The 25,509-nt window shown below is 47.7% G+C and overlaps 2 protein-coding genes across 3 annotated transcripts; one reads left to right on the plus strand and one right to left on the minus strand.

The window, feature by feature from the left end:
* Window positions 1–1,227: 1,227 nt before the first annotated feature.
* Window positions 1,228–10,390, plus strand: LOC135397156 (uncharacterized). Of its 2 annotated transcripts, XM_064628521.1 has the most exons (4): window positions 1,228–1,411; window positions 3,412–3,519; window positions 7,847–8,044; window positions 9,331–10,390. In XM_064628521.1, the coding sequence occupies exons 1-4, from the start codon at window positions 1,327–1,329 to the stop codon at window positions 9,600–9,602; spliced, it is 663 nt and encodes a 220-aa protein (XP_064484591.1). In that variant the 5' UTR covers window positions 1,228–1,326; the 3' UTR covers window positions 9,603–10,390. The 2 variants fall into 2 exon arrangements, with proteins under 2 accessions (XP_064484591.1, XP_064484592.1); XM_064628522.1 differs by lacking the exon at window positions 3,412–3,519 and having other exon boundaries at window positions 1,231–1,411.
* LOC135397154 (uncharacterized) lies at window positions 10,258–24,687 on the minus strand. Its single transcript, XM_064628520.1, has 15 exons — window positions 24,476–24,687; window positions 22,955–23,252; window positions 21,852–22,050; window positions 21,650–21,781; window positions 20,810–21,103; window positions 14,182–14,380; window positions 13,831–14,124; window positions 12,928–12,995; window positions 12,776–12,834; window positions 12,591–12,717; window positions 12,406–12,522; window positions 12,173–12,353; window positions 11,493–11,758; window positions 11,214–11,432; window positions 10,258–10,739 (listed from the first exon to the last, which is right to left on the minus strand). The coding sequence occupies exons 2-15, from the start codon at window positions 23,161–23,163 to the stop codon at window positions 10,626–10,628; spliced, it is 2,478 nt and encodes an 825-aa protein (XP_064484590.1). The 5' UTR covers window positions 23,164–23,252; window positions 24,476–24,687; the 3' UTR covers window positions 10,258–10,625.
* Window positions 24,688–25,509: the final 822 nt, after the last annotated feature.

The following is a 25,509-nucleotide window of genomic DNA, read 5'->3' on the forward strand; positions in this document are numbered from 1 at the left end:
TGGCGCGAGGTCTCAAACAGAAACCGAAACTAAGGACGTGCAAAATGAATGCGTGAGTGCGTACTGCACCCCAGGAAGACAAAAAAAAAAGATAAAAAGATAGAAAAATTTGAGTGTTTAATAGCAAATGACAATGCCGGTAACGTCGAAAATAAAATGTGTTCGTAATTTTAAGGTAGAATGCACCAAGAAACACACCCTGAATCAACTATAAAATAAATGTCGTGAACCACGACACACCAGCCGGAATGAACCAATAAACTGCCTCTCTACGCACACTGTTGTGCGGCTGGACGACAACATGTACCGGGAGAGGGTAGCACTAGACAAAATAATTAAACGATTAACTGTCCAGTCGATCATCTTTTATACTGTGCAGGGAACGTTAGTGTCGTACAGACGTGGACAGATGGAGAGAGGACAGCGGAAAAACCCAGAGGAGGCTTCAGACAACAAGTCAGTGGTAGGGATCGAACCCACGACCTCTGGCTTTGGTAAATCAATGGAAGAAGCAGTTAAGAGCTCTTAGAGTGGGAAGAATTGTAGCATCGGCGGGCAGGGAAAACCCTTCCCTGAAAAATTGCAAGTCGTACTGACGAACAGGTAAACCAATTAGCAAATCATAATCACATATTAGGATTTCAGCAATTGACGCCAGAAGTGTTAGCACATTTCTCGCATGTCTTATCAAATGGTATATTTTAGCTTACTTCAAGAGCATGCGGTATGAACCAAAAAGCACTTCTCCTTGTGATCAAGCTGCGGTCCCGAGTTTTACGGGCTCATACGGTAAGATACGGTTCACAGTATCCTAGAAATATCCGTTTCTCAAAGGCGTTGAACGCGGTCGTATCTGCTGTTCTACAATTTGTAAGAAAATCTAATAAGATAAAGTCTCACAACATTTCAAAATCGACAGCTCTGGGCTTGCGTATAATGCGTTCTTTGTGACCGACACGAGGAGAAACATTACGCTTTACAATATACCTTCTTTATTTTTGGTCCCTACATCCTGTGCTGCAAGCGTAAAAGGAGTTTCTCCTTTATAAATAAAAATAACTTTATTCAGTTCATAAAATTCCTCCCCCGTTTCGGTCTTCTACGAAAGAACAAGGTCCTGTTGGCGGAAAGCCTCGCCCTGGCGGACGCCTTCTTCCTGTCGTCTGCTTCGTGTGTTGACCTCTTCCGATGACGTCGTGATGATTCAGAGGAACGAGTTGCTTTCCCTTTCTCTCCATCCTCTCCGCAGAGGTAAGGCCGAAAAGACAAGCATTTGCTCACTGAGAAAGTCGCTTTGCTAACTTCTGCTACGAGTAGACTGGAATCATGGTGATCCGGTTTACCGTGACGTTCCTGTTTGCGGCCTTCTGCGTCGCAACGTTGTCGTCTGCGCAAGATGCTAGTGCCAACGGTGAGCCTCAAAGTTGCGCTGTCTCTTGTTTGCGACAACTGAATCGTGACGGTGATGTTATTCTATTTCAACTTGTCGTATGACCGCGTATGATATGGCGTGGTGTTCGTGATGAGACGTGCGGAAAATGTTCACGCCTATCGCAGACGACAGTCGATGTGCTGTCGTCTGCTTCGCCGTTGGACTGCTTTTCAAGGGTTGTAAAAGTACTTTTCAACAATGGTCGATAGACGTTGGTTATTTTTGGCTTACAGCAGGAGCAGAGACTCGCGTAACGGTAGCTGAACCGTTCTGCTGATCGATGAACCAAACACTGCGTGTCAACTACGCGGCTAGTGTACCCGATGTATTAGAAATCGCAATTGCAATGTGACCCATGCAACACAACAAACGTAGAGAAACTTGATGAGTCTATCGTGTGTTCTTCCCGTCCTGTGTTCTACCTCAAACTCAAAGCACTGTTAACGTCATCGTCGAGAAACTTCTTTGGAACGAAATATTATTTCAATCGACAGGGTATGTTGTTTTGAGCGCGTTATAGCTCTCTTTGTATTCCGACGAATTCAAATTTTACGTCACTCTCAAGCTGAGTGTCCGCCATCAAATTACCACCGTCACCACAGACCCGTGGGAAACCGGAAGACACGTTTTATTACATGTCCCTGTCTGTAGTGTCGATTTATTAACGCAGGTAAAACACACAGAAAACGTCATTGACCATCAACGGAAAGAGCTGTTGTATTTGGGACGTTCTCAACTTTTAATGTCAATTCTACCGATAGCCCACTCAAACCACCACCGGGGGAAATGTTTATTTCCGTCTGGCAACCGCGTGCGGATGAACCCAGGTTCTGAACGAGGAAACGGACATCCGGCGAGCTGGGATTTTCACGATCTCCGGATTGTCAGCACACGGTGTGTCGAAAATTGGTTTAAATGTCACTCGCGTGAACTCATACGCGCATTCTGGAACAGGACATTACGAAAGTAGGGGGAAATCCTTAGCTTGCACTTAACCTTGGACTTCCTTTGCGATGAGTGCATTTATATTCAAGCCCAGTAGCGGGAATATCCAATAGAGGGAATTATTTCTCCGTAAAAATAGATCCTCGCTCGGGCTGTTCCGACACTATAAGGATACGAACCTGTTTCCTTGCAATTATATCATTTGATAAGGACGTTGCGTCTTTATTATATGGGAAGTTACTTTTAATGTACGGGTTATATAGTTTAGAGCTCGTATAGTGACTTTAGCATTTTGTCTACACTAAAAACGTGACTGGTTACCTAATATTGCTGAAAGTGAAATTGGAGTGATAAGAAGGAAATGTGACGTTAATAATACAGCACTTCAAGTAGGTGCAGATGTACTGGATTCAAACTTGTTTCAGTGCTGTCGCCCCATACTCCACATGAGAAAAAAGAAATGGCTTGAGCTTTGACCACAGGGCTTTCACGTGGTGGTTGACTCTGTTGAGTTATCGCCTTAACGTTCATGTTATCAATTACTTAACGAAATTAAATTACAGATAGAAGAAAAGATCAAAAGGTTAAGCATCATCTCGAAGAAGACTTGATAATCTATTGCTGCGTGTCAGCACTGACTATTTATGACCTCAGAAATACTAGGCAAAAATGACTGCCAATTAACCGATTTGTTCCTCTGGTCTCATCGTGCAGCATATGGAACGAAATCTGGTATTCGTAAAAACGATTCTCGCACCCGATTCCCCGTGAATGTTCCAAAATGTTCCCAAAAATGTTCCTGCTTCTTTTTATTTATTGATTGATTGAATATGGAGATGTGAGTTCTGACAAAGTCAGGACAGGGTACTGCAGAACACGTAAATGAAAGCGAAACAAGAAAAACAAAACCCAATGCATCAAAATTGATTTCCAAACATTAATTTTTCAATTATTCGTTAGTTATATGGAACGCAGGGCTCAGAGCCATTTCACGTAACTTGATATCCTTACGTTATAACTTTTTAATCCCGTAGGTCGTAGGGTGCTTGTGTGGCGTCTGTCGTGGAGGTTCAGTTCTCTCCGAACTCCAGAGTTGAACACCAAGCACACATCCTCTGTGCCAGTTCCAGTCATCTTTCAAGGCAAATTTACCTTCCACAATATACCTTGTAATATGTACCTTGCATCCCTTATTCCGATGACGATGCGGCTGCATTCACACGCAACAGTTTGCTACGAATTACAGTATTTGGAGGTGGTCAGGCTCCGAGTCAGCCTCGCAGGATAGTACCATCTTCAATTATTACACGCCATATATCCTGCTCGTTCTATGGTTGATTCCGATCTTCAGCCAGCGAAATACGGAGCTTTCTTAAAATTCATTACAAGCGATGCCACGCAGCATGACGGACCTTCCATAAAATTCTACGATTCGTATAGGAAGGGAGTCGCCTCGGGACAGAAGCCGCCGATATTTCGAACAGACTCAGAGAACAAGGAGCAGTCAAAACAGGGACAAAGACACAAGAAGACACACAAACAGAGGCTCCACTATCAACAAGTTTTTACTGATACTTAAAACAAGCCCATCAAGCTACTCTAGTCAATTTCGAACAGAGGCTGTTCTTAACTGTCTTAACAGAGACTGTTCAGAGAGAAGAAGAACAGTCTCTGTTCGAAACATCGGCAGCTTCTGTCCCGAGGCAACTCCCTTCCTACATCTCTACCGGTTCGCTGGATTTCTAACCGTCTACGATTCGTATAGGTCACCTTAACCTCGCAGTCACGGAAAAAGCTCCAACATTAAAATTCAACCTCCCATGTAACACACCGCGCCCATGACGAGGCATTTTTCCAGACAACATTCCAGGCTACCGCATTCCGTCTTACTCTTTCACACATCTTCCACACGCGCATGTAAATCGTGCACGTGCCGCAGACATGGGAATCTAAATCGCTTTACTTTTATTTTTATTTTTTATTTTTTATTTTCTCTCGCGAAGAAACGGTCGGAAATCCCCGGTAAAACACGCGAGTCTAGCTGACACGCAGAGCGGATTAGAGATTGGGAAATTATACCTTCCCATATTTACGTTCGTTCGCGAGTCGCGACAAGTTCTTGTAAGAGTGGCCTCAATATGGGAGACCTTGAACGGGTGTTCCGCAATGAATCATTCAGAATGGCGAAACTTCGTGAGAACCGTGCGCAAAATGTCAACACCATTTGCGGGCATTTGATAATAGTAACAACGAATGGGTGGACGTGGGTTGAAGAGGTCTCCTCACTTCTTATATAGATGCTCTTAGTCACGTCCAAGTTCGTAAAAGGGTTCTAAACTGCGTTCAACCGTGTACTTCGGGACGAGTCAGCTCTTACAGTTGAACACCGCCCACGCATCTAAAGACGTCTTCTGGGATGGGCTTAGGCGTTTGCGTGACGTCACAGCCTAGTGCTCCTACGCGCTTCAAGCCGTTGCTTGTAGATTGATGACGTTGCGGAAACGCGACATATGCGCGATAACAAAACATGTAAATCAGCTTCGGGTCTCACATCTCCATATTTTTATATGTCAATCAATCAATCGATTAATCTTCGTGACGTCCGCCATCTTCTCGTATGCGCCTCTCTCTGTATGCGGAGTACAGCTGACTGTAATTCTTATCATTATATGTTGTCTTTATGCTTGTTCCCATTGGCTGCAATAGTTTGTCACTCTATGTCGCGACAAGTACTGTGCAGGCACCGAAACTATAAAGCCTTACAACTGACATCTGGTGGCGCTGTACTATAATTTCTCCCGCGGAGTAACTCTGTTAGTGTCGACGGACTACATTACCTGCCGCTCTTACGTTGAACACGGGTATAGTAAAGGCTACCTGGGGGTAAGTTCCAAAGTGCAGGTGCGAGTTCGAATGCGGTTTCCGGATAGTTGAATTACCTGCAAATATTATTATTTTTGCAATAATCGCGATTCCTTTTTTTTTTACCACGTTACTACGGTGCTGTTTATAGAGCACAGCATTGTAACTCAGCAATACCGCTTAAAATCATGCTGCCGATGATGGTAATGATGTGGGGAGATTCTCAGCTCCACGAGCGGGACACTACCCCGTTGAGTCTATAGTGTGAGGGTATGATATGACGATAACGATGATAAAGGAATGCAGAGAAATAAAGAAGAGAAGACATCCATGCAGTGTCGAAGAATCGAGCAGGGCAGTCGATTGCAAAGAGTTGACAACAGAGCGCAGGTCTTGTCTAAGTTTTTGGCCACGTCGTTCCAAGGACCGAGGATGGCGGTGTCGCTCACTTGTGTTCCGGCGACAGACAAGACAGATCGACAGAAGAATGGGCAGGTGTTACAGCCTATTTGGCGACTTCGCGAGGCGATGGAGATTTGTGAGCAGACGGCACGATACAGTCGGATGCACAAAATGTAGGTGGGACTGCGATGTCGGGTCTTCACTGTTGGGCGGCCAAATAAGAATACCAAGGCACACGGAGAAGTGCTGCCACAGCATAGGCCTCGGGGTCGTTGTTGCCGATTACCAGCGCAGTGTCTGGGGGGTTCTTCCTGGGTTTTCCTCAGACGCTTTCAGACATACGTCGGTACAGTTCCCTTAGAAGTCGGCCCAGGAAGCACATTCCCCAGGGCGTTAACCGTGACGTTGTTCACCTCTGTGAGACCGACAACGGCGAGACCTAACACCACCACCACCGCAGTGCCTTGTGGTCCATTAGAAGATGAAGATGTTACCTCGACCCAGGACCCATAGGATGTTGGTCACTATTGGGAAGAAGTGATACTTGCCGTAAACTGAAGGGACGCTCCGGATTCAATGTAGAAAGCCAAGCGTCGTGGTTGGTAACCCGACAGATGCTGCAGAAACAGCATCTGTCGGGTTACCAACCATCTCGGCAGGTCGCGTTGTCGCTCAACTCATCGGTTCTCAACTATAATGTAGGACTTGTGGCACTTCTTCCTAAGTAACGCTAAATACATTTAAATTACCGATGAACCTTCCAAGCCTAAGGAACAGGAAATATACGAACATTGTATTGTATTTATTTTCATTTCACATAGAAATGAAGGGTCAAGTGCTAAAGGGAAGGGAACATTGGCACTGCGAATACAGAAACTCCCTCGACTGTGACGTCATTGCCAGTAAGGCATCGTGAGAGAGGTCACGTGCATACAAGAACCAACGGTAATGGCCGTAGATCTCACTACCCCGACGTCAGAGCTCGACGCGTACGTGCGTTCGAGGGTTTGTATCAGGCTAATATGACACGTATAGAAGTAATTCTTACAAGTACAACGTAAATGTGTACGGTGTACAATGTATAGAATATGTCACGTACAATGCGTACATAATGCAATGAACCACACATATACCGAACCACTTTCACAGTGTTACAACCTCTTTAGTATACATATATTTTGGATACTTTGTTCGTTATGCTATCCATATCGATACTATATTACCCATTACAAGAACAATAGTACCCTGAAGACTCGTGGGGAGCATTGCTGGCATTTCAGAATGCAAATGTTACTCGAAGCACGTTTTATTCTCGACCCAAACGGATTACACAAGGGGGGAAGTAGAAGTCTACAGAAATAGACACAGATGACAGTATATAACTTCATCGAGTACATGGCACTGTAGCAAGTGTGTTGTGTTTACGAAGGAAAGTTGTTTCGTGGAAATTACCCCGAAGAGCCTTGAGCGAAATGCGTTGCCATCGCGTGACGTTAATTCAATGGTCGTTGTGTGTTTTTTTCGAAACGAAGCCAAGCCAAGTGACACATAAGCGCGCACCGTTAGCCATTGCTTCATTCTGTCTTCTTTCTCTGAATTTCTGATATGCAATACGTAGCATGCGTAGTAATATTGGCACTCTCCGAAGCCGTTTGGTTTGCGTGTCGTTTTAGAATCGTCCAGAGCGTTGTAGAATTTTCGTTTCCAATGATTCTATTCAATTAGGGGAAGAGGTAGCCAACATACCCTGCATATAACGGCTAGGCAGACAGGTGCAAATAAAAGAGCTGTCACGAAGGCTCTTTTGGGTGTCGAGCAAGCTAACAGCTATAGGGATTCCGCACTTGCTGCCTCCTGTTGATTACGTCATGAGTACGTCACAATATTGTAATGGCATCATGAAAAGAAAATAAAAATCCTCGAACTTCTGCCAATAGCTGTACAGATCAACTGTTCCCGGTCAATGCCTCTTATAACCGTACCTCCTACCGGGTGACGGAACCGTTAGCGCATTGCTGGCACCCCCTTACGGTGAAGAAACTAAATGGTTTCCAAGACAACGGCATCGCTGAATCAGGGAATGTCCACCCGTGCGGAAGCAAAACTCTTACAAATTGGACCTTTCGGGAACAAACCATGCCTTTTGACGTACATGTTTTACGTCCTACGGTTGACATATAATTCGATGCATATTTCTTTTCTTAGAAACCGAAACACAGACGACGGAAGCACCTAAACAGACGACAATCGAAGCAAAGACAGAAGCACAAGTCACGACACAGACGCCAGTGAGCGAGGCCCAAACGGAGAGCACGGAGTGCCCGCCGATTCCAAACTGTGACCGGGGCTACACGTGCAAGGAAATCCTACCACATCCGGATAACTGCCCCATGTGCAAATGCGGTGAGTCATTCTTTGACGGGACATGGCTAACGTATTTATATGGTAAACAAACCACGTCACGTCGTTCGGTTTGGAGACGTTTGTTAACAAAGAGACGGCATTTGTGGCAGCGTGCCAGATTACGTTATCTCCTGTGTACAGGGCGGTCTGCATAGAAGTGTCGTGTTCCATAGTAAATACGAAGCTTCCTCATTATAAGACGTTTTGTAACCAAGCAATGGTACCCGTACAGAAAGGCACAAAGCATTTATAATTCCCATAGAGAGCGTGCGTTCATATTAATTCCTTAGTCTACAACAACGAAACAACAACAACTTTATTTGCGACCTTGGAGAGTGGGGAGTTTCATCGCCACAGGCGATACTCTACCCCATTGCTGGATGGAATTGGGGGAATAAAATAACGAGCCCCTTCACAATAACGATCGAAGTCCGATGGTGTCCAGAAATGTCAGAAGAGCTTTGAGCGCAGAGCGTTGCTGGGCTGGATTGGGCCAGGGACCAAGCAATTTCGATAGGGAGAAAGGGCGAGAGTCCAGCAACGACAACAACGAGAATCCGCTCGATATCATACAAAACCATATCGCTTTCCTGTAAAATCTGACTCGGCGTTTTGCCTTGCGCGTTTATGAAACGATTCTTGCAGTACAAGCGCAGCTGCACCACCTTAGACGTGATGCAATATCAATCTTTATCAATCCTATATAGTTCCACTACGTGGACTCAAGTACATGCAAGGCTATATCTCAAGTCCAATAATGTCATCGCTGTTAACCTGCTGTCCCATGGTAGAAACACCATGTACAGCTCCGGTCACTCTTAGTAATAACACTGGAAAAAAATGCGGTCTCGTTCCCGAACGCGATTAGGGCAACCCTTGGGGCCGTGAGGACATCGTAATTGAACAAAATTATTCTGTTAGTTTAACGCAAGTATTTTGTTCACTTAACATTCCCCCAGTGCCCCCAAGGGTTGCTGTTATCGCGCTCGGAAATGAGACCGAATTTTTTCCAGTGTTATTGTTAAGGTTGACCGTAGCTGTACATGTGCTCTCAGTACACCTATGCCATCCTCTCTCAACCACAGCATAGCGCACTACACACACTATCTCAAGCGGCCGCCCAATGCCGTGGTCCGTAAGGACGCCTCCTTCCGTACAGCACCTTCCTTGTAGCCTCGACTTATGCCGTCGCTCCCACCTCCACTCTGTAGATCCCGTGATTTCTTGACTGATCGCCTCGAATAAAAATTATTCAGTGATTCTGAAATATGACCGTTGCCTTACAGTTCCTTGTGAAAACAAGCCGTGCTCCCCTGAAAAAGGCTACGGCTGCGTCTTTGAACAAGACAGTACAGGATGCTTCTCTTGCCGATGCACCAAGTGTCCAGACCTGGGTGCCACACCTTGCCACGCCCCGTGCGTTAAAACGAAGTCTACGAACGGTTGTCCCATTTGCAAGTGTCCAGGAACGACAGGATCTCCTGCTGCAACGGGTGCTGAAATCGAGAATAAGCCCCTGGGAGACGCGCCTGCCTCCAACAATAGCTTCGACCCATAGAACTCACGTCCACCAGTGTTTACCATAAATTGCTGAACTGGACGAATGATTATGGGGGACTTTGAGGGTATAGCAATTTCTTTGCAGAGTGCAATTTGTACAGGTCGTGCTCAAGGGTTCAGCGTCTGCAGGGACGCAAGAAATATTGCGTACTGTGAGTAGAGCTTAGGAGATTATGCCTCCGACGCCATTCCGACTACGGGCGTCACGTGATATGGCTGATATTTCCATTCAGTGCTTGCCGCTTTATCGCTGTTTGTATGGCCGAACGCCTTAAGCGTTGTATCTTAACGACGTCTTGCTGGTAGATCCTGTCCAACGAGGATATCCACCATTATTGCGCAGTTCCAGGCAAACAGATTGGCGACTGGTTGTGCGAATACACAGTTTCCTTTTTGACGCTGCCCACAGCTCAGAGGCCAACAACGGCAAGGCACCACTACTGCTCCAGTTTTCTTTTCTTTTTCTTGTTGTAGCCACCACTGGATCAAAAGACCATGGACACCATTTGCTAACGTTGGAGATATAACTTTGTTTTCTTGTTTTATGTTATAAAAGTAGTGTTTGTAGTCATGATTTTATGAATGCTGTACGAAACGGGTCACAATGCCTCGAAGAAAAGTGCCACAAACGATACTCTCTCAACTCCTGCTACTGTACACTCAACTCAACGAACTCTATTTATTGTTATATGTCACAAAGAAAGAAAACGAAAACGTATGCTTCTCGCAAGCTGAACAATGTAACACCATTTACATAGATTTAAATAAAATAAGTCACCATCTTTAGAGCCCAGCAAACAAAACCCAACAGCTGCACGACAAAACTTGTCTAGTAACAAAAGAGGTAGGACACAACTATGTAGTCCTATAACGAAAAAAAAGCATGCAACCTTGCGACTAGCAGTGACAAAAGCATGAGCTGCACCTCCACCGAAAACATATGATACGTCTGGGCTATTGACTCATTAGGTCGATGACAGGCTCGCCGTGAGAGTTCCTTTCTTCGGATGCTTTTCTCTGTTCAACCAAGTACAGGTGTGGTGGAATCGGGGGCCTCCTGGGACTGTACTTGATTTAGTCGGCACCTGGGGCAATGCTGGTTGCCGATATCGAGGTGGAAGCACGCGTTGCATTTCTGTAAAAGGTAAGTGCAGTTTAGTGTGTACTAAGTAGCCAGGAATAAGCCAGCTGCACGCCATGTGTCGTCTGCAATCGGACGTCGCCTTCGCAGAAGCTTGCAGAAGACACCGAAACCAGTTCTGCTACAGACTACCCCTATAGACCCTTTGGCGACACCAGGGTGCGCCAACGCGCGACACCTGGACGTGCGTCCCATTGGTCTTCCGGTTACAGCTATTGTTTGCAAAGACCCTCTTGACAGGTCAGGGCCGCCAGGTAGCGCCAGCGCACGTTAACCTGTTTTGTTCCCCGTCTGTCTTCCGGTTCGCGCCGTTTGTTTGCAAACAGTGAAATGGTCTATATAAAGATGTAGTTAGTCGCCTTTGGCAAGTGGTCTCGTGGAAGCTACGGGGGACACTCACGAGAATAGTAAGCCTGGTTTGAACGAGACAAAAGACATAGTTTGCAGAACGAGTCAACGGGTGCTCACCAGACAATGTCTTCCCACTCCATAGTTACACCGGGCACAGTTCGGACAATGGTACACCGTGGCGTCATGGAAAAGCGCGTTTGTGCACCACGAGAATTGTGCCGGTACCCCACACCGCGGACATGGCTTCAGTCCAGGAATGCACTCTCGAACTGTAGCGCTCTCTGGACTGCAGTGAAGTCTAACCGCCTGGTACAGGTACCACGACAGGTCGCGGACCTACGAGCACACGAGTGACATTATAGGTTGCTGAGACACCACCAGAGATTGTAAGCCTACTCGATAAATTCCTTCCATGAGACACAGATCAGCACGCGCTTCTTGCAGGCTGACCCCGACAGTGAGCAAGTGATTGAGGGGGTTGTCGCATCCTGCGCAGGAACATCGTTGACTGTCGCACGGTGCGCGAGCTCTTGCGCATGAACATGTGTCGCTGGAACGACAGTTGACGTGACATGAGCATGCTGAACTTGCCACACTTCCTGCGGTTCGCGCCAGGAGGGGGCGTGCTGCTACTGACGCTGGTTGCCTGCTTTGGTTTATTCCTGCAAGCAAGTGGAGAGCAGAAGTCATGCTTAAGACAGGCCGAAGTCCAAGCTGTGTTGCCATAACGCTCTAAGGCAGTGGCTCCCTATAATATTCAAGGGAACTTGTTTTCGCGCCAAAATGATTTTTGAGACACCTTCTGCCACACTATAGTTGACAACTGCGGAGCAAGAAGTCGAATCAATGATATGAAGGACGTCTTTCAGATCATTGCTTGGGCAACGATGATGCTTATAACTATGTTATATTTGCTTTAATTTTTCGTTCCGACTCTGCAATATATGCACACTTCCATGCCTTCGAGGAATGGAGGAGGGCATCCACAACAAGACTTTTTCGAACTCAAGCAAATATCGCGTGGGTTTTTGCAAAAGTCCAAAAGGAACATACAGTTGGTGTCTATAGATACTCACTGGATGGTCGAGCGCGAGGTCTTGGTTGACACCACCGCCCTCTGGAAGGATGTGGTGGTAATGGATGCCGCAATCTCGTTTCTGGTACGCAGATGTGCCGCAGCATCAGCTCATGGAACTTTGGGCTGTACTGCCACAGCTTCTGTCGCGCTTGCGATGCGTCGAGCGGATGGAGTTGGATCTGAGAAAAGAGATTCGAGTCGCTGTCCTCAGTTGTAGTCTTCAGTGCGTACCTTATGAATGGGAAAGTACTCCAAGTGGGCTGCGCGGATCAAGCGCGATGCATCGGCCACGTCGGCTGGCGACTTCTCTGTTCGACGGCCATAGAAGATTAACGGTCTTGCTTGGACCTGGTGTAGCATTCAAGGGTACTCGGTACAAGCGAAGACACAAGTGAACGAGTATCCTTTAGCTTTACCTGTATTGTCAACCAGGTATCCTCGCATCTGAAGGCGCTGAGGGATTGAAACGGAACGATAATGCAAGACGTCCGCATCTCAGCTTCGTTCACAGCGGTGTAGGTATCAAACTCGTAGATAAACCTCCTGTAAAACGTTTGTAGCATGCATTTGTGTCCAGATATCCTAATAAATTATTAAGCACCGCTTGCTGAAGATGATCTTGAACTTGCAGCTAAGTCGCGAAGACGTTTCATCATCCAGCTAGAAAGCGGGTGACACTTACCGTTAAGATAGTCCTTCACAACGCATATTGATCAAACGTAGTGCTTGCGTGGCACTCGTAATGGAACTTACGCAGCATACAGTGAAAGGTCCGATCTTCAGAGTCATCATCTTGTACTCCGCTGCATAACATCGACTCTCTGAAGTTAATGGTAAGTTCTATGAATCAGCGTTGTACTCTTGAATAAGACCTAATGCAGGGATTGGTAAGCTAACGGCGACTAAGTACTAAGCTACCCACTCTACGAAACAATATATGCATTGCGCACGTCTAGCTGCAGTACTGCAGTATTGACATCAGAGAAATCAAAGTGCACTGTAAAGAGCTCGACTTTGAATAGCTGGGAGTGCTGGAGATATCTCCAGAGATCATCAATAAACAGGCACAGGCCTCTTGGCATTATTCGCATGGTGTGATCTTTGTACCTGTAACCTTTACATTGTTCCATCGAAAACCAATCATCGATGACGCCCCCCTTACAGTTTGAACCTCGATAGCAGAAGAGAGAGGCAGGAGTCTACAACCAACGCCACCTACAGATATAGAAGGCCTGCCTCCTCTCACTCAGTCACCTGTTTCAGCAAATCACCGCAGACTATTTAAAACACAGGCTTTCTGAAGCCACCAGATGGCTGCCGATATATGGCTGATGGCGGTTCATCTCCAGAGCTATGGCCGCCGAAGAGCACGGGTCTTAATAGAGAGTTTTAGCAGAGCGTTGATAACGGGGCTAGCGTCTCACCGTATCAACCGGAACCAATCAGTGGATAAGATCCTGAGTCACGCACGAGTGCGATTGCTTCCGATAGAGACGATAACTTTACCAACGGTGTACTAAAACTCACTAATGACCTAGTCGCTTCGTTCAACTTTGGCTTTGTTGTTATCTAGGCTTTGTTTATCTAGGCTTGATCAGGCTTTGTTTATCTAGGTGGCGTTGCTTCAACTCGTAAACAAAGCACCATAAAGCGTACCAACTGGGCTACGTTTCTCCTTAAGCTCAACATCACTTATCCCTCCTGATACTAAGCGTTGAAGGTTTGCCTCTGGAAGGACGTGTGACGATGCTCTGTCGTCAGGGTCTACCTGCGAGATGTCCACCACAGGGACAGCAACTCGTCTGGGCTGACGAATAGGGATAACCCTGTGTCCCACGTGACATTGCTGCATTGCCCTCCGGGCAGAAAGGAGTTCCCTGGCGTTCGCAGAGCGCACGCCTCCCAGACGGTTCTTGCTAAGATCCAGCGCTCCATCAGCGGACTGCAAATCTAAAGTGGCGCAGTGGGTTGCAAATAGATGGGCTTTCATACTGTACTCCGACTTACCATTTGGGACGTACAGCCTGCAGGGCACAGCGTTCGGCAAACTAAGTGGAAATTGACGAACCGGAAATGACGCCAGCTGAGGTCCAGAGGAATGCCCTGATTGGTTGTCTTCCGTGACTGAGTAGTGAGACGTCGGGACGTAGGGTATGGCATACTTCCCAACTCGCACGTAAGAGGGCCTGGTATCTCGCGCGGGACACTGTGTAGAAGGGGGCGTAGGAGTGTTGTCTTTGCTACAAAATGTGCGTATTGCTAGGGTTCGGAGCTAACAACAACAACACCACCAACAAACAAACAACAAAAAACAACAACAATGATAATAAGGATAATAGTAATAACAACCGGGACTAGATTTATATATAAGCCCGCCGTCCTCGGTAGCTCAGTCGATAACGTGCTGGCTTGCTGAGCTCAAGATCGGCCAGGGCGGTAGCATTGTGAAGAAGGTAAACATTGCTTCGAGCACCGTGTGTCGGAGATTTTCGGGGCACGTGGTGAAAGAACCCCAGGTGGTCCAAATTATCCGCACACCTACCCTGCGGCCATAGGTGGGCATTTTCCTGGGGCCTCACTCATCCTCACTTCACGAAGCACAGACTTCATCGGCCTCACTCACCCTCACCAAATTTTCCTCACCAGTAACTAAACCTCAGTCCCCCTCACCCTCACATTCCATTTTAAATTTTGCCCTCACAAACCTCACCTCAGGGCATCGTGATCCCGAAAGGCCTCACCATCCTCATCCTCACATGCCTTCACTTCATGAGGCTATTCACAACCCTTATGGCCTCATGTAACTTCACTTCATGAGGGTCATCATCCTCACGTGTTCTCACCTCATGAGGGCCCTCATGTCCTCACGGCGCCTCAAGTACTTTCGCATAGTGAGGACTCACACGGCCTCACGAGTCCCCATCCTCACATGCCCTCACCTCGCCCTCATGGCCTCACGTACCTTCTTCTCATGAGGACCCTCATGGCCTCACGACCCCTCATCCTCACGAGCGGTCGCCTCGTGAATACCCTCATGGCCTGACGTGTCTTCAAGTCACTAGGAGGCACATTGGCCTTAAAAGAACGTTCCGTCATGTTCACATGACACGTCGGCGTTGAACTACTGTGCCGGTAGTTTGTACTAATGATACTACGCGGCATTAAACTGTTCATAGAGTTTCGTGCTGTGATTGGATAAATTTGGTAACAGTTGTTGCTGTCACACTGAGGTGTAACGTTAGTGTCTGGCATCAGCAAAGAGGAGCCCGAACCCATCACCTAATCCGTGAGACCCTAATGAAAGGCCTCATGGTCTCAACCCTGAGATCCCTCACGAAAGGCGTCACGGCCTCATCCCTGAGGTCCCTCACGAAAGGCCTCACAGCCTCATCCGTGAGGTTCCTCACAAAGGGTCTCACGGCCTTATCTGTGAGGTTCCTCACAAAGGGCCTCATGGCCTCATCAGTGAGGCTCCTCACGGAATACGTTGTACCCTCACGTATTAATGCCCTCACGACGACTGACCTCATGAGGGCCCTCACGGTGGGCCTCATGAGGGACAGTGCCTCACGACTGTCCTCGTGAATAACGTTCAGCGTGGTCTGGCCTCACTCACCCTCACCTCATCGTCGTGAGGGTGAGGCGTCTTCATGAGGGTCCTCATGAGTGAGGACGCCCAGCTATATGCCTGCGGCACGTGCAATATGCCGCCACGCTGGGGAAACAAACCTTACGTGTCGCATCACGGTACCACTACTGAGTCAGCCCGCTTTTGTGTGCGGACATGGTGCATGCGCTTGAATGCAGATGTCGAAGTGCAATGACAAGGAAGGCGCGTGCACAAGGCTTATACTGCACACTGTCGAAAGTAATCGCTGATGATATCGGCAGGTCAGCTCGCTGGTTGGTTGCGCTTTGTTTTGTTATGTATATATATATACATACGCTTCGGTATGCATCGCTTGTTCAGATAGTTATATGGGAGCCAGTCCTTGTGACTGGTCTTCCGCCTCGATGCCAATACACAGGTATGCATCGCTCCTACAGTTGGCAATACGTTCTTCCTGGTGGACAATGGCAAGTTCTATGTCAACCTATGAGGTGTCCACGTCCCCGTGTTTTTCTCCCACTTGCGGCTTTCCAGTGTCATGGACTATCGTATGGCGAAACGGACACGTATAGGAATCTCTAAACAGCCTCAGTCGCTGGGCGAGAGTTGGTGTCCAGAATGTTGTTCGAGTCGAGTCGAGTCGAGTTGCTACAGGAAGCCGGCCCCTGTGGCCGGCCTTCCATTTGATGCCAATACACTCCTGAAAAGTCTTTCCTTAGATCTCCAGTCTCCCAGTCCAGTCCAGTTTTTAAGGCGAGAACAGTACTATATTTGAAGTGTGATGTGGGCAAGTTTTCGCTGGTCCCATCCTACAGTTGGCAATAGCCCAGTCCAGTCTATGCTCTGGTAACCTTTCAAACCCGCGTAAGCGGTGAAGGGAGGCGAAGGGGAGCCGGTCCCTCATATACTACCCCTTGATAACGCGGTCCGCCCCCGGGTGGGCTGTATCTTTAAATGCACGGCCGATAAAAAGGCCGCCGGGGCAGTACCGCTTGCGGTGCTGTTCCGGGAAGGCCTTTTCTTAGATATCAAGTCTATTTTTGATATATGTGATGCGGGCAAGCCTTCGCTTGTCCCATTCTACAGTTGGCAATACGATCTCCAGTCTGTGTACAAAAAGCAATCTCTCTTTGGAGCGCTGTTATCTGGTACGTAAGATAGAGTTTGTGTAAAAGGGGCTACCTCCATGTGTAGTCCTTTTGGCTTGATGATAATACACACAGGCCTGCACGTGATCTTTCAGGGTCTCCAAGAGCAGAATCATCCTGCTCGCGGCCTTATAACTTTCCTGTTAGGGCATGACATTCGTTTCTTTTCTGTGTTGACACACACACACACACGCTCGCGTTCAGAGTGCGTGGCACCCCACTTGAAGGCATACGTTGTGGCAATGCGCAGCCGGCGAGTTTATTTCTCGGATGATGATACGACATCATGGCCTGTGCGGCGCCTTTACGTGACACGTCTTGCGCTTTATCGGCGACCCTAGCACTCGCATTCGTCGCGTATTCAGAGGCGTCCTTGTGTTATTCCACTTACAGCTTTCCAGTGTCATGGACTCTTGCATGCCGAAACTGACACGTATAGCAACCTCTGAACAGCCTTAGTCGCTGGGCGAGAGTTGGTATTCAGAATGTATTTGAAGCCTGTTTGAGATGCTACGGGAAGCCGGCCTCTGAAGTTGGCCTTCCTTTTTTGTTGCCGATACACTCTCTCCTTCATACGGTCTCCCGTCAAATCTGCGTATTAATCTTTCGCGGTGGACGGGGGCAACAGTGAGTACTCCTTAGGTGGGCTCCAGCAAACTCCAAAGGGAATGTCCTAACTAACTTTTAATAATTACCTTCATAACTATAAAAGCTACGAAGTCGTCTCAATAAGAACATCTAGTCACCCCCCCCCCCTTCGTTCCCCTGATATCGCTTCCGCTATCAGAACAAAAATCCGTGCGATAGATCGTCCGAAAAAAAAAAAAACACCCTTTTCTCCCTTTATTTTGTTTATTGCGCATCTTCGGGGAAGCGTCCTTCCTTCACCGCCAATGTGAGAGGGTGAAAGAGCACACTATCGCCCCTTGCGCCCCGGAAAAAGATTAAAAGAAAACAAACAATGCAACCCAAGATAAGGGCAGTTCCGATAGCGTCACCCGATACGTCTGTTTTTGTTTTGTTTCCGCAAGTTAAAGCTCATCTTCGACGCATGAGGCGGCACTGTGCTCCTTCACCCTCTCACATTGTGAACAAAGGGAAGATGCGCCTCCGAAGCAACTCTTCCTGAGTTCTGGACTGTTCGCATGTTCTGACGGGTACGCACAGAAACCCCCCTGGACTTACTCTCCAATACGTAGGCTAGAGCTAGAATAGGTGTAAAGGGGCCTATATCTATAGGTAGGCTACCTTTTTTATGACAAGGCACACACAAGCCATTCAGACTACAGGTACTTGGTGAAAATTTAAGGGTTATTTCGGTGCACCCGGAATAGTTCTTTCCCACCACATTATAAGGTGTTAGTTTCCTTTGTTTCAGAGATGTCAAGCTGCCATAGTGAGATCCAGATACACCAGCCACAGACCCTGCGGTAGCACCAGCGTTGCGGCTCGCAACCCTTGTGACATGCATGAATAGACCCGCGCGTACTGTGGCTCCCAAGGTGAGCCGATAAGGTTGGATGCTTTCGTCCCGTCGTGGCTTCCCGGAGCACTGCAGCATAACCTGTAGACATTTGCCTGAGCGACTCCGCCGACGTGTGAACAACTAACCGGGCCCTACCAAATGACCTGGAGCCAAATGAGCATGTTATCTATGACTGCCGTGTGGCCAATAAGGCTCGCATCCGGTGAGCTTCTGCTGAACTCTACCTTATCTGACCTCGACAGGAAGATGGTCCTAGTTCACCATATCACGGCTTCCGCTTCCTTCACATCGTCTTCGTCGTTTTCATGGGTTTCGTCTTTGAGGAAACGCCGTAGAAGCGTTTTCGTCGTATGTTCTCACAAACTGTCCGGGAACTGCCCCTGTGACCGTCCGCACCAAATACGAGGCCGAAGATAGATGCATCAGGCACCATATTATTTTTCTGAAACTGGCGGCAATGACTACCCACAGGACAGATGAACTTGGACTGGAAGAAAGAATTTGGAAAAAGCAACTCCCAGCCAAAGACTAAATTTTTCCCACCGCAAAGGAAAGATAAAAGAAAAAGTCTAGCACGTAGGATGAGGGCCACTCACGCCTCGACAGCGTTTTCATCAGTGAAGAACGGGAAAGAGGGGGGGGGGGGGGGGGCTAGCATTGAATGGTTCCCTGAAGCTTCCTCTAAACCTTTCCGAAGCCAACTCGGGAATGCCATACCTTGGGTGTCTACTCTGAGATCTTCTCCTGAATGGTGCTAGGTGTAGCACGCAGACCGGAGTTGTCTTTTTACGCAAAGACTTGCGTGCTTAATGGTTCGTCCGGCGAGGTAACGACACGACAGAAGTGAGGGGCGATCATCGTTTGTAGTAATCTATTAAACACATTTTTATAAATACAAATTTAAGACCGCCGTGCGCCGCTGGTGTTCTCATAGACCTCTCTCTGTTTGTAAACAAATGACGTCATAGTGTTCGACAGCGCCACCAATTTGGTAGAGTTGAACTATGCTGGAAGCTAGGGGGGGCGAACAAGGTCGCGCCCGAAAGCCACAGTCTTGAGGGGATTACCATGGTCCCTGAACGGGACGCGACCTTCGGTCCTACTTTTCTTTCAATATAGGAGGCCCAAGTGCCCATTCGTGGAACCCAGCCCTCCCCTTCCGATTTGTTTCGGTTTCAGTTTGTCTACCAACGTCATGATGACGTTTCTCGGGTAGAGGTCTATTAGTCGGGTGCCACATACGGGCGACGTACATACATTCCTGCGAAGCTGCGAGCGTCGCCTTTCTTGCGTGTATTCGGAATATTAAGACAAAGGTTTCTTTACACCTTGATGCACAACCATAAGAGCAGGAGTTAACATCTCCCCTGTGTCTATGACTTGCGATCGGCTATTCCGTATGGTTACAGTGAAATAGAAGAGGGCAGTGGAACGAACGGAGAGATCTGCGGCACGGGTGTCAGAGCAAGTGGCGAAAATGTAGCGGCGGCACTGCTATCGCTAGCTACAATGCGCGGACATGCTTCGCAAAGCGTGTCGTCTGCGTCTCAGCAAGTTAACGAATCGAGCTTTTTGTTCTCTTCGGTTCTGTTGAGAACAATTAATTGTAATTAACTCTAACTGCAATTAGAATTGCATTTTTATTTCGCGTCTCCTCCATCGGGCATTCCTACTGGAGAGGAGTGAGTTGGGACGGAAGTGCGCCTTACAGAACAACGCGTATCAGATATGATGCAAAGGGCATTACAGGAACTCTATGGCGTCTTCGTAGTCGTCGATTGCAGCACCGCCGATAACCACACGGATAGAGCTGTTGTTCCATTGTACTCCTCTAGTTCACTGTAGTAAGGTCCCCTAGGTTGCTTTAGTCCACTTACATGGGTAAACATAGGAGTCAATTGTAAATTAAATTAAATTAAAACTCATATCTTCAGAATGCTACCGAACATATGTCATTGCGATATCAGTCTCTCCCGCTGTTTTCTCTAAAAAAATATAGTTTCTCTATATCAGGCGGAATTATACTAAAATTAATTTTCAGCTTTGGAATGCATGACGTCATAAGGTGCCGAATCTGCAGGGCGACTGGAAAAATCGCTCCTGGAAGACTGATTTCCATCTCCTCACTGCAGCTGCTGGCAGCCTTGCAACGTGAGGGGGAGAACGGAGACACGCGTTGTTGCTAGGAGACACACGCCAGAGCCCCCGGTGACGTCACGTACTCTCGGAGGATCCGAAACTATGAGTCTTCGGCTGTTCTTTCGAAAATTCGTCTAAGCACGTTATATAAATAAAATTAAAAATCAAAAAAGAAAATACGCGAACACGCATCACAGGAATAAAAGTAACGAAACACTAGTCCTCTCGTCCCAGTTATAGGGACCCATTTACCTGCACGTGACTTGCCTGGGTAGCAGAGCACTGAACAGCGGGTGAGGCCGTAGACGACACGGAGTGAAGCCTTCTAAATGACGTGTTCTGCCTGGCCTGGTACTCTGGCAATGAGGTCCCTTGCGCCAGGGAAGAGGTGAACTGGATGTTGAGGTTCCTCGACACCGCGGTCGGTGTTGCTGGAGGAGCCATGATGGTTTGACTTCGTGTAGTGACATCGGTGTGCATCTGCATCTTTCGTGTTGCCGTGGCAACGCCCTGGGGTGAGCTCCCCACACGAACCGAAAAGTCCAGCTGAACCACAGTGAGAAATAAACTGAGTATATGCGTACTCCTTGGGTAATGAAATCGACATATTCATAGGGCAAACCATTACCCTCGTCTACCTGTCCCCCCTATACGTTGACGCAAAACCTTCAGGTCGGGAAGCTGTGGGGGCTGTCCATACTTCGTACAGAGACTGTTCTCCTATACTGTCTTACTCCTATACCTTAGAAGAACAGTCTCTGTTCGAAATAGTGGCGAAAGTGCGATGTGTAGAAGAAGAGGTCGAATAAAGGAGATACGAGAATGGAACAGTGGCTGGCGTGTACGATCTGGACACCCTCCTAATAATACGACACCACAGAACAATTTGGCGACGAGGGAAAACTGCTGCAATTCCGCTTTTCTTGCAAGGAACGTTCGCCGGACCACTGAATCCTACACTTTCCTATGTCTGTCTACATGCAATTTTTGGTTGGCTACAACTATCGCGTCAACTGCAGTCCACTGCACCGCAAGTTGTTGTAGAACGGCCGAGATGGCCTAACAGATATCGTGGTGCAGCAGCCAACGTACCGTCCAGCTGGCGGACATGTCATTCAGACACGGAGAACTGGGTGGCTGGAACTGGTGGAAGGAGGGTGGGGAAGGAGCATCGAAGACGTCCAGACGGTCTCCCCCTCTGCACTGGTTACTGGCGCTCGGACCCTGTGGCAAGAATGCAAAGATGTGGGATGTAATGTTGCACGCTGCCCAGAAAGGTTGATGACACGCATACGTCAGAGAGGTGTTGGGGAGGACACATGACGTCAACCCATTCCGGGGCTGGAGTCTGCAAGCCATCCCTGTTCGAGTCATCGCAGCTGTCCGGAGGGTCCCAGAAGAGGAAAGAATCGTCGAAGATCTGAGAGAAATCTGGGCAGTAGGACGACGGATCGAAGGCGTCCGGTAACGAACGATCAGTCGACGACGCTAGCCTGTCGCAAGAGAAATACAGTGCGTATTTACAGAGGTTCATGCCGATCTGCATGCACCAGTGATGAAATGCGTTCGTTAAACGACCAAGACATCCGAGGTATTACTCCGTAAAGGTAAAAACTGTGTGGGTGGGATGCAATGTCTGACGACGAGGGCTGCAAGAACCATTCTCTTCTTTCGCCCCGATAGTGACGGTGATGTAATAAAGAGAAAAAAAAATGTAGATGTGAGTTAGGACGAAGTCGAACTAACCCTATTCGCCCTATTTATCATTGAACGGGATATTTATTGGATCATTATCACAAACTGACAGATTTTAGCATATACATTACTCACTTATAGTAGTCAATCACTAGAGGTTGGCCCCTCACACAAACAGCAGCTCTGTCGTACATACCGGTACGTGTGTGTACTGTCATCAAGAAGAACTACCATGGGAGGTGCGTACAGCCATCAAGTATAGGACAACTACTACTACACGCATTGCAGTGTTATTCACATGCACAGAAAATATATTTACATCTCATGCATGATGTGAACGTGCGTTATTCGTGGTAAGCTTCCATAGAAGACTGGAGGATGGGACAATGCCTTGCCTTGGGGCAATCTCTTGCCTTTCTACTGAAAGGCAAGAGAAAGGCAAGTGTACAAGATACCATGTCGCGCAATACGCGTTCAAAGGAGCCTGCCTGCACCGTGCTTTCGTGCTAGAGAACCCTCAGCTGGGCAAACTCGCACGCTGTGTTTCACCTACAGGAGGCTTTTCCCATCGTGACTACAACAGGCGGAGCCAACACAACGCTTGGTGACACAGCGGAACAGCCCTCGATAAGGTTCCGCTGCATGATCGCGTCTCAGTTACATACATGACAGTAGCATCATCAGAAGTGCGGCATACTTTACCCTGAAGATTTCTGCTGCGTCATCGCGCACGTATTCTGATGTTGAGCTGTTGGACGTCGGTCTTCAAAGTTTCCACCTGGTGGTGGTCCGTCGAGTAAGTCCCAGGACTCTGTTTCCACGTCCCACTGTTCGCAGCATGGACTCGCGCTTTCCGAGAACAAGGTCGATGTTCTTTGAGTTTGCAGGTCACTGAACTGTTGGTGCTCCATAGCAGTACGAACACCGATATGTACTTATGGCTTCACTCTGCGAGGTTTGCCTCGCAGTAACTTCAAGGAAGGAAACTGATGTGTGTGAGCTGGAAATGCAAAAGGCGAAGAAGCTTTCCAAATTCGAACGCAGGAGCCTGGTCCGTACGCTGTTGCGAATATTACGCCAGTGCCTAGTCTATCCCTACACAACTTGCTATCAGACCAGAAAATGGCATCTTTATGAGCGTTGAAGGAGCTTCCCGTCTTGCCGTGGCACGACGGCAGCAGTGTGTTGTCAGCTTGCTTCAATGTGTTTCGGTATCTCCCCGTTTGCCTTTACTTGGCGTTTGCCCCAGAATTTTATAAACTAGAAACCAAGCAAAAAAAAGAGGAAGAGCTGCAGCAGGTAGCTCAGACATACGGATGTGAGCTAGCAACCGGGTTAAAATGAATGCAACGCATTGCGCTCGGAAACAGTGCATGGCTTCCGCACAAGGCATGTGCAAGGCAAGGCAAAATGCAAGATGGAATTTGGGAAACCCGACCTATTCCCTCATTTTGTGAACCTGCACGGCCCCGTACTATAGACGTCGATTCGATAATTCGAGACAAGTGTCAATGGGTGGCACAATGCCGATCATCTTTGTCTGTCCGTCAACATATAACGGTATATGGTGGTCATCATAATTCTCGTGTCACTCGCGCGTGCCGCTAGGGTTTCAGACTCTATAGAGTATACGCAGGTACTTTGTTATTGCTAGGCCTACATGTGTCGGTCTATGGGCCTGCAGGGATCAGACATACAGCGGGAGTCTTCCATTAAAAGGTTTTGCAGAACTTAACGCAATGGCCCTCGCTGCATGACCCAGACCGGTGGCGATGTCTTTGGATGTAGCCTGTTGATATGTCTAAGAATAATGGGAAGCAGTACAGTATACGTTTTCTTTTATGAATCCAATTTAGAATTGACTGGAACGTATGTGAATTTTCAACACGCACAAAATAGAAGAAGTGTCATGACAAATGTTAACGTCGTCTACGTCAAAGTTCAATATAATGCTTACTCGAAGACAAAGCGGCAACGAATTACATACGGGTGGTGCACGGGACGTCTGAAACCACATTAGAGAAAGCTGCAGCTCCCAATTACCGAGGAGGGAAGCACACTTTAATCGTTAACAAGTAACAGGTAACCGTTAACAGGTAAGTTACGCTGAGTTTGGCACAGCTTCTTCTTGGGAATATAGTAGTAACACATGTGACAATATATCCCAAGAGAGCAGTTGTAGGGAGAATAATGCAGCGACGACACGTCCACATTCGCACTTACTTGTAAGGCAATGGAATAGTTGAAGCATTCAGCTTCGCATTACCGCTCCGATCCACCACGCACACCTTTTCTGGGCAACGATGCCGATCTTGAACGCCACAGCCAGCAGTTGCGGGGAAGCATCACGTTTCTCGGCCAGAAAGCAAGATTAGAAGGATGACTTGCAAGATGAAACAACTTGAGCGGGAAACAACACCCGGACATCCCACCCTCGTCAACTGAAGAGATATCACTCGCGTATGATAAGGCTGATATCATGGGCGCAGGTTGCTTCATACTTGCAGATGAGGTTGTGTTTGTAATGTAGATTAAGACTGAACGGACGCTGATATCGAAGTGTAGTGAAGCCACGACGTAATGGTACATGCGATTCTGGGGCATGGGACGCCTATCATGTATTATCTTTGATATGATCATGATAGAGAGTTTTGTTGGATGGAACCCTATCGTTCTGCGTATATGCTACGAGAAGACGCTACGCGATCAACGGCGGAAGGAGCGAAAATACGTTTAGCATTCCGGGTCCGGGATGCCGTTCGCAAGCTCTTTCCCAAAGAGTAGCCAAGCGGTCATCTGCAGCTGAGTCGGACGACTTCCATAGCTGAAATGACATGACGCTATTAAACGAAATGAACGAATCTACTTTTGTAATATTTGACTGTACTTTCAGTATACATAACTTTGTTTTCCTATCATAACGAAAGGAACGCTAAAGTCAAAGAGCAGCCGACGCTATATACTGCGACATGCTCCCGCAAAAGCTTCTAGCGTACGCACGCTGATCCGTAAAATAGCGTGCGTTCGCAAGCTGTCCTCACGTTCGCTACCACCACGCATGCGCAATGGGTTCAATGCTATCTTACGTAGCGCACGCACCACCCCTGTTTTCGCAAGTGCAGGACATAAGTGTACTACCAGGCTCGATGGTGCGCTCAACCAGGGTTGCCAACTGAGGTGTCATTAAAATTTTATTTAACTTCGTAGAAGACAGCTAGCTAACGGCGACACACGTCGAGATAAATTACGGCTGGAAT

The sequence above is a fragment of the Ornithodoros turicata genome, chromosome 6, assembly GCF_037126465.1.
Source record: "Ornithodoros turicata isolate Travis chromosome 6, ASM3712646v1, whole genome shotgun sequence".
Classification (NCBI taxonomy): domain Eukaryota; kingdom Metazoa; phylum Arthropoda; class Arachnida; order Ixodida; family Argasidae; genus Ornithodoros; species Ornithodoros turicata.

Excerpts from the sequence above, each read along its gene's own strand:
- LOC135397156 (XM_064628521.1), top strand. The coding sequence starts at position 1,327 with ATGGTGATCCGGTTTACCGTGACGTTCCTGTTTGCGGCCTTCTGCGTC. Across the intron at positions 1,412-3,411 it reads GCAAGATGCTAGTGCCAACG|GTCGTAGGGTGCTTGTGTGG; the intron begins GTGAGCCTCAAA and ends TTAATCCCGTAG. Across the intron at positions 3,520-7,846 it reads AGTTCCAGTCATCTTTCAAG|AAACCGAAACACAGACGACG; the intron begins GCAAATTTACCT and ends TTCTTTTCTTAG.
- LOC135397154 (XM_064628520.1), bottom strand. The coding sequence starts at position 23,163 with ATGGAGCACCAACAGTTCAGTGACCTGCAAACTCAAAGAACATCGACC. Across the intron at positions 14,381-20,809 it reads CCCAGGCAAGTCACGTGCAG|TGTCCCGCGCGAGATACCAG; the intron begins GTAAATGGGTCC and ends CCTTCTACACAG. Across the intron at positions 12,718-12,775 it reads AAGATCATCTTCAGCAAGCG|GAGGTTTATCTACGAGTTTG; the intron begins GTGCTTAATAAT and ends AACGTTTTACAG.